This window comes from Amblyomma maculatum, chromosome 1, assembly GCF_055883805.1.
Source record: "Amblyomma maculatum isolate TAMU_Amacu chromosome 1, ASM5588380v1, whole genome shotgun sequence".
In the NCBI taxonomy this organism is placed as follows: Eukaryota; Metazoa; Arthropoda; class Arachnida; order Ixodida; family Ixodidae; genus Amblyomma; species Amblyomma maculatum.
The window spans coordinates 195013550-195022786 of NC_139344.1; the positions used below are offsets into that span (position 1 = coordinate 195013550).

Below are 9237 nucleotides of genomic sequence, written 5' to 3' on the forward strand. Positions count from 1 at the left end.
TTAATTGAAGCATGATAGGCACGTCTTGAAGGACAACTTTCAAAGTGCAGCAAAATTGCTAATAAGGGTAAAATGGAAAAACTGCTTTGATCATTGCACTCTTTGGTCATTGTACTGTACCGCCATGCATTAAAAATGATGTTTTATAGAGGCGTTTTTTTTGCGCGGAAGTACTAATTAAATGAATAATTAATATTATTATCTCGGGAATTAACTGACATAGAGAAAAACAAGTTACATTTTTGAAATCAGCATAAAAATCTGAACAAGAGGGTATGATTTTATCAGGATTGGCTTTAAAATAATGAAAATAGCTCTAAGACCAGTGTCCCCCCTTAAAACTCATCTGTGTGTGATTATGTGCGTGTGAAAGTTAACCTTTCTTAAGGACACAGGGTTGATCAATACCCTTTAAAACTCATCTGTGTGTGCTTATGTGCGTGTGAAAGTGTGCGACACGGATTCTCTTTTTTTCTCATTTATTTCCCCTTCCCCTCCCACACTCTGTCACCCTCAACCCTCATCAGGAGTAGCATGCTAGGCTTACCACCAGGCAGACATCTCCTGTTGCCATTAAAATATATCTCTCTCTCTCTCTCTACAATACTTGGGTGGTGGATGCAGTGGGAGGTGATTTTTAAATGTGAGCCTGACCGCAAAGGCTTCCGTAGGCCCCATCACGGCCATCACGTCGAACTCTAGAAAGAAGTGGCGGACTTTATAATTAAGCAGCGCAACCGCCTTATGGGAGTCAGCGTCGAGCTGATATGTTGAAAGGCCAGAGAAATTGCTTGGCAGATGAAAATACCCTCAGCAAGCTTTGAAGCACCTCGTGGGTGGGCCCAAAGATTCACGAGGCAGAACGGCTTCTCTAAGGCAGAAGTTACCGGCAGACTTTGAAGAAAGCTCTTAGAAATTCAGCACTACGTAATTATTCTGTGCCGTTTGTGGAGTATGCCATTGTTGCATATTGGTAACGCTGACCAGACTGCGGTGTACCTGGACATGCTGATGGCCACAACTGTGTACAGTCCAGGTGCCCCTGATTTTCCGCATTAGAACCATTGGCAATGAGAAAACCAGACTGACTGTGATGTCATGCCTGGCAGATGGTCACAAGCTGCCATCATACATTATTTTTTGGCGTAAGACGCTACTGAAGGAGACGTTCCCAAAGAAGGTTATCGTCCGCTGCTAGGAGAAAGATTGGATGGGGACATCGATGGTGGTCTACTGGATAAAAACCATGTGATGCCGTCGACCAGGCAAGCTTCTTCACCCTGCGTCAATCCTGGTGTTCAATTCCTTTCACGGACACCTGATTGCTGAGGTGAAAAAGAAGCTGGCAGACTCCAAAACATACCTTGTCGTATAATACTCTAGCCATTGGACGTCTGCTTCAATAAACTGTTCAAGGACAAGGTGTGGAAGCTCTACACCGAATGGTTCTAGGAGGATCGTGCTCTGATGCCATTGAGACAGATCAAGCAATCGTGTAGATCGCAGAGTGAGTTTCTGCCGCCTGGTACAGCCTGCTGTATGACATGGTAGCTAGCTCGTTAAAGAAATGCTTGATATCGAACCACCTCGATGGCACAGAGGACATCTTCTGGGAGGATGAGAGTGAAACGGAAGACTCAGTTTTCGAGAACTCGGCCTCCGACGACGAATGAGCATTGTTGATGAGACTTCATGGGCTACAATGTCTATTAAAGGTACTCTTTCAAGCGCTGATCTCGCGTTGCATTCATGGTTTTATTTTTTCCCATTGGGCAATATGCAAAGTCGTCCCTCACGTTACATTCGAGTAAATATGGTGCATGCTGCGACCCATCAGTGACCCATGGCATAGTGCACATGTTAATTCTGCATACAAAAAGTACATTTAATAGTTTCTGTTGCACAAAAACCGAGTCAGTCTCTGAACATGGGAATCTTTTCTGCCCTGTGTCATCTGAATTGTATTGGCAATGCAACCAGAATTGGCTGCTTTGGTTGCGGAAAAATTGGGCTGCAGGTTGTACTTGCAGTGGACCACATTTTGTAGCAGATAGCTGCCATTTCACCCCGTTCCTGAGGTGGTGTAGTGGTCCATTGTTGCAGTCAGTAATGTGGCATAGACCAACGGTGCACAAATTGAAACTCTCTTTAAACGAAACCTCAAGGGACCACGAAAATACGTTTCATTTATCAGGAGTTTCGTTTAGAGAGAGAATATAATTTGTATAGGCGGACTGCTCCCGCTTGCAGTCAGTGCATACGCGCAGCTTGGTCCCGACGCGGCAAGAGTGCGCGCAGTCGACAGTCTCTGCAGAAGCAATATTTAGGCAATAAAGAGAACGGTGCACAATGAGCACAAAGTTTATTCTCAAAAGCAAGCAAATACTTTTTTCTTCAAACTTCTAATGGAAATAAAAAAAAAAAAACATCAGTGCTCCACTTACTCAATTCACCTTGATTTACTGAGCAGTGAAAAATGACTTTTCTTGCTTCAGCACTAGCAGCCGCTTTTTTGAATGACATCATCCATACTCTATAGGCTGCGCAAAAACAGTTCGGAACCTTCTTCTTTTTGGAAAAAGTTCCTAGGCATTTGGACTGCCAATTCCGCCTGCGCAGGGGTCACCATAGGATCAGAGTCGGGCTCTTCCTCCTTGTCCTCACTTTCGTCAGGAGGGCACACTTGAGCAACAATGCTTTTCAATGTGTTCTCTGGACATGTGGCCACATCACTGTTATATGGGCGTATTTATCAGATTGAATGCCCATGGTGGCACAATTCGCCAGCAGATCTTCCTCGGCATCTCGGCACTTCGGGCACGTCATACTGTGTATGTGCCTCTTCTGCAGTTGCAGTAAAATCTTCTGCTTTCGCACAAATGAGTGGCCCGCTGATTGGAATGTTTTCGCTCCAGGCTCTCTGTAGCCAAAGCATGAGGCACTTCTCCAAATCTTCGTGATCAGCAGTCTTTTTCTCTCGGGGCCAAAACGTGACGTTTGGAAAGCCTCTCTCAGCTTGTCCTTATCCTGCAATATCCTCGTCAGGCTGCTCTTAAGGACGGCATACTTCGTCGCTAGGGCCGTTTTAGTGAAGCGACTACTCTCGAAGACGTTGATTATCTTGGTCTTCCTCTCCAGCGGAAGCACGTTGTGTGGGCGTTTCTGCGCTGCCATCGGACGCTGACTGTGCGATGACACACAACAAAAGCTTTAAGCTTAAGCTTAAGCCTAATCCGACTGCGACCACCAGCGATGACGGCGAGGAAGCAGGGGAAGCGTGGGCCGCAGCGCAGTGTGCGAGACAACCGGAAATCACCGGAGACGGAAACCGGGAGTAAAAAGAAAGGAGGAGTGAGGGTGGGGTGTAATGATGTGTACCGCGATGGCACTGTGCATCGTCGATTAGTTACGGTTTCGAGTCCGTTTTCAGTTTCATTTGCACGCTGGTTGAAAAATTTGAGTTCCGATTAACGAGGTTTTTTTTACGTTGGTTTGATACAAAATCAACCAATTCCGGAAAGTTTGTTCTGATTAAGCTGCAGTTCCGTTTAACCGATTTCCGTTTATCAAGATTCTATTGTATTGCCTCCCTCAGCGGCTTCACTACTGCAATGGGTGGAGCGCTTAGTTTGGATGCAGATTTCTTTGCTTTGGTGAAGTCTTCTAAGATGCTCGTCGCTCACCAATGCAAGGGCACTTGGATAAACCAATCCTCTGGAATTTTCTATCGAGAGTCTATTTTCAAGATGTGAGAGTATGGACTGGTGTTCATGCTTTGAAAATTGCTTTTTGATTACTTGAATGGACTGTTTACAAAGTGCATCCACATGTTGCTCATTAATTCCTTTAACGTATATGATGAATGGCCAGATGAGATTAGGGGAGGCAAGTTTGATGCCTGGACCGAAATGAGGGGTGTCTGCAAAGGAGCAGAATTGTTTACAAAGAGGGCGAGCCTATGGGACATTCCACGCAGCCAATAAATCTGATAAGAGCAGCCATTCCACTTAATTCTGCAATTATGAATTTTTTCTTTTTCTTTTTTTGTCTTCTTTAATGCAAATAATATTTACAGTGGGCAAAAATGTAGGAAAAACTGAGGCGCTGAAGATACTGGAGACCTCTCCCTGTTTGGAAAAAAAAAAAAAAAAAAAAGACTGTAATGAGAATTGTGTGGTGGGTGAAAACTCCCATTTTGGACTTGGCACTAGCAGATCTTGTACGTGCCATGTACTTCCCTGGTGCCTCTGTTCTCATGAGTAGAACTGTCTCGGTTTGTGTCAGGTGCAGCTGCTATGCCATGCTGTCAGCAGCTGAATGTTTTACTCACCATGCCTGCCACACCTGATAAAGGAGCCCAGATCGGGAGAAATTTATTGGCTAGAAACTGTTGCATTCTTCGTGCTACTGAGTTTTGCCTGGCTAAGCCAAATTCTTCTGAATGTGTATACCTTGAGGAAAGTTTTCGTGGCTCATATACACTGGCATCCAGATAAGGCAAGCGAGGCTAGGTTTGTAGAAAATGGGGGCACACGTGTCTTAGAAAACGCTGCACATAAGGGGCACCAGACGAGCGCAGGAAAAAGAAACGAGAACACAAACGGCTTCCAGGAATTAGTCCGCACTTCGAACGCGGAAGCGAAACTAGAGCCGAAGTCGCAGATGGCCCGCTTCTGCCCCGCGAAGACCAGCATGCCGAAGCCACAGCAGAAAGCCCTCTCGCTCTCCCCCTTTCCTCCTTTCATGTTTCTCTCCTCTTCAGTGCTGTCCAACTCTTGTAAAATAAACTTAGTCTCATAACTGTTACCGAACGTGTGTGTGTCGTTTCTTTGAGGCTCCTGTGTGCGCGGCCCTGCTGCCCGAACGAGTAATGCGCAGTAAAAGAGAATCGTGGTGCGACCTTGCTAGCATCGCTCCGTGGTATTCGCTGTACAGTGAGACTAACCTAACAAAGAAAACTAAGAAAACTACAATTTTGGTGCCGAAACCCGGGAAGTGTTGGTCAACTGTCCTCAACGGCGACATGGAGCGACTTCAAAAGAAGCAAGCAGCACTACGACAGGCCATCGACAAGATTGTCACAGCAGTCGCCAACCTTCTACAACAGCCTGAAGTCGAAAGCGGTGAGCTGGAAGAACAATTTGACCTTCTTGTCGTGCAGTCAGAAGAGTTAAAAACAGTCAACGACAGCATTGAAAAGAAAATAGATCTTCAGGAACTTGACGCAGAGTTGTCCGCAGGCTCTGCCTACAATGAGAAGATAAGCCTCACTAAAACGCATATCAAAAGAGCTCTGCGAGATCAAGCCTCAAGCGGAGACCGATCAACAACTCCATCAGTAACGGGGGCCTCTTGCAGCAGTTAGTCCACACCAACGTTACCACAAGCCAGCTTCCCTTGACAACAACGAAATTGCCGAAGCTTGAAATCATCAAATTCAATGGGGACTTGCGATTATGGCAGAGATTTTGTAACCAATTCGAGGCAACTATTCACGAGAACGGAGCTCTTTCACCAATCGATAAATTTCAGTACCTAACAAGCTATCTTACAGGGAAGGCTGCCGCGGCTATTGAGGGTTTGTCGTTAAGCAATGAGAACTATGCCGTGGCCATCAAGACCCTGACAGAAAGATTTGGCAAGGAGGACGTCATCATCGAGGAACACATGTCTCGCCTGCTCAGTGTTCGTCCGGTAATCAGCCTCCATGACACAGAACAGCTCAGGACCCTCTATGATGAGGTACAGTCTGGGGTTCGAAGCCTCGAGGCACTGGCCATGACATCGAGCACGTACGGCGTACTGTTGCTGACTGTACTTCGGAAAAGCATTCCAGACAGCTTTGTTTTGAATATTACCGAAGGAAGGCCAGTACTGCAACCGTTCCCCAAGACGAGCTCCAAGATTTCCTCGAGTTCTTAAGAATGGAAGTGGAAAGCAGAGAACGAGCACAGTGCAGCAGCCGACAGTCCCTGAACAAGGACCTTAAACCGAGAGAGTCGAGCCTAAAGGGAAGACCGCCAACTGCATCAATCTTCGTTGTAAAAAAGGTGCCGAAACCCAGGAAGTGTGCGTCAACTGTCCTCAACGGCGACATGGAGCGACTTCAAAAGAAACAAGCAGCACTACGATAGGCCATCGACAAGATCGTCGCAGCAGTCGCCAACCTTCTACAACAAGGTTGCTTTGTCACATTGCTGTGATTTTTATGGCCACTGCCATTGTTTCTCTGGCTAACCCTCTGCCTGATTTATTTTTGTTTGCTTTTGAAATTTATGTCAAGGTTGTTACCCCTTTTCCTGAATACCAGGCTTTCAGAATTACAAGCCTTGTCATTTCTGGATCGACATCCCGGCTATATTAGCTGCCCACCTATATAGTCGGCACTTTGGGCAGCCATTAGCAAGCACCATAGTGTCAATTTTGTTTCATTGCAGGGGGAAAAGGGAGGGGGTGGGTTGCTTGGTTAGAGCTCAAGGTCTCCCTCAAGGCTGCACCGCTGGCTGCTGGTTAGGCTGTCAGTGATAAAGGCTTCTAAATATAGAAAATGAGCACCTTTGTATAGATTTTTGCATTTATTGCATGGTAGTCTCACCATCCAAAATGCGATGTTAGGAGTGTCACTGTTGTCAAAGCACTTGCATATTGCTTTCATAGGGTTTAGATTTCAGTCTTTTTGTGTTAGGCCATAAGAAAGCCGAGGTACTAGCTACAGCCTATCACTCTATCTTCGTTCCTGTTCAAGACCATTAGAAGTACTTCACAGAGGTCTTTTTTGCTGTTGTACTTAGTTTTATGCCTGGCATAGATGTACTTGCATCAAATTGTGGAGGGCATAAAAGGTGTATCTTTTACGTTAGCCTGCCTCCTTTGCTACCATGTTGATGGAGGGCTGATTTTATCTAGATGTGAAAACTGTGGTCAAGAAATTACACTGGGGTGTATTATACCTGGACTTGCTAGTAGCATATGGGCTAAGCCTCCATTATGTTCGCTTTTTGAGCTTGAACGGCATTTCTAGCAGCAATACTGCAGCATTTCTCTTGCATTAGATTAAACTGCATACTCAAGGATGAGGTTGTTTACAGTCCTAAGGTTGTCGTGAGGGTCCAATACCAAGATCTGTACTGATAATGTAAAGCAGCTATACTTGCTCGTTGTATAGAAATGGAGGGGTGATGCATGGTAATTGGTGTATCAGAGCTCTGAATCCATGAATTAGTTCAAAATATGTCTTGCCAGTAAGATCGCAAGATTTGAATCACAATTATCTGTGAAGCACATTTTGGTTTGCAGAGCAAGGCAGTGTTGCTTTGAATTGCCAAATGGAATGTGCCATTAAACAAGCAAAGTAGCATTTGTGGCTGATTGAGTGCTAGCTGCTTATGAATGAATAAAATTTGTAAATGATTTCCAAAATGCATACTGTACATATCAAACTATACATAGTATGAATTCTAGTTAAAACTTCATCACTTGCTGTTGCTAAACATTTAACATATCATTATTGTGCAGCTATTGATGTGTACAAATTGCATTTTTGTTTCTTTTGTCCAAACAAGCACATTGGCTTTTTTTTTTTCCGCTTGTTTGCCATTTGACCAGTATGGTCAGTGTTTCAGTTCTTTATTTGCATTCTTCTTTTCCTGATCTGAACTCAAGGGACCAGTTGTAACTGACAATGGAAACTTCATACTTGACTGCAAATTCACATCACAGAAAGACTGGTCAGCTGTTAACACTGCCCTGAAGATGATTCCTGGTGAGTAGGCATTGCTATACATTTTGTGTAGGTTATTTCTCTTAACAGCAGTAGGCTATAAAAGTACTTATATAGTTGCAAATGTAGTTGAATTATGTCACTTAGAACTGGCCGCTTTTACTCTGCGAGCACTAGACATGTCAGATTCGAAAAAAATTGCTGAGGTTGAACGTAACTAAACCTATCACGACATGTGAAAGCACTAGCTTGGCATTGTTTTTCTTGGTAGACAGTGGATGGGTTTGATGTTGACAGCATCTCTAACTCTGGATTCAGTGGTTCTGGAAGGGTGGATTCTGATCTCACCCTTCCATCCTATTAGCGAAGCCCAAGTTCGCAGCACCTGCCAATTTGGTGATGCACCAACACGATCTGGTTAGACCTCGTGAAGTAGTGCTTTTGCGGTCATAGCCATGCTCTATGGGGGATGAAGCACTGCTCACAGCCTGAGCTGTGAAGGCAGAGAAGTCCACGACAGCTATGTGAGCCAGTTTATTTCTCTCCTGGTGAGAGAAGCAGCTCATCAAGGCGACCCCATGCTTGGGCGACCGGAGTCAGCGTACGTGCTGTTTCCTTTAACACTTCCCCTTTATTGCTTCATTTGTCGCTCCTTAGCTAGAGAGCAATAAAGGTATTTGTAATCCTTTGTATTGGATTCTGCTCTTAGATAACCACTGTCTTGCAGTTAAATGCTTTTTATTTTGTCATGGTTTCTTTGAGACTCTGAACTTAGGCATTTATTCTTTCTTTCAGGTGTCGTGGAAACGGGTCTTTTTGTTGGAATGGCACACAAAGCCTATTATGGTCTGAACGATGGCTCAGTCAACGAGAAGAAGGCTGCGTGAGGCAGTGATTCCTATCTTAGCCCTATTTTGTTATTCATCTACAAAACGGAATAATGTACAATATTTTACCCAGCTTTAAACTGACTTCAGCAGTGCAATCCTAAATTAGCTGGCCAGTCAGAATATATTGTCAGTTTGTAGTTGCTGTCACTTTTCCAAGTTGGCTGGTGGCTGATGCCATACATCATTTTTTATCCTCTGCAATGTGAAATAAATGCCAGTTTTTCTATTTTGGCATTGCACTTCTTATTTTTGACCATTACCATATATAGCAGCAGGGTTCACGGCAAGGCAGATCTCTCCCAATATTTCCAGACTATTCCTCTTGCGTGCTTTCTCAGCAAATTGCACAAGGGTGGCATTTGTAGCAATTCTCTGCTGCCTCGAGTAATGCTTCCTTGGCATCCCTCTGTGACATAATGAACTGCCACTTATCAGTTTTGAAAATTATACATCCTGCCCATGTAGGTTCTGCCTTCTTAATTTACCTTAGAATGCCCTCAATGTGCGTTTATTTGTTAATGAACACTGTAGTTCTCTCTCTCTCAATTGAGCGTCAGTTTTTCGAGGCTATCAAAGGAAAAAGTAAACAAACAAGATGGCGGTGACACCGCTCAAAATATGTGTCAG

The 9237-nt window shown here is 44.5% G+C and overlaps 1 protein-coding gene across 1 annotated transcript in view; it reads left to right on the forward strand.

Annotated features, from left to right (window-relative positions):
- The window catches only part of Rpi (Ribose-5-phosphate isomerase), a 43489-nt gene extending 34653 nt beyond the window's left edge, over nt 1-8836 (forward strand). Inside the window, exons 7-8 of the mRNA XM_084589962.1 lie at nt 7663-7762; nt 8516-8836. Coding sequence (XP_084446088.1) covers nt 7663-7762; nt 8516-8607 — 192 coding nt within the window. The 3' untranslated portion in view covers nt 8608-8836. The remainder of the gene's footprint in view (nt 1-7662; nt 7763-8515) is intronic.
- The last annotated feature ends 401 nt before the right edge of the window (nt 8837-9237 follow it).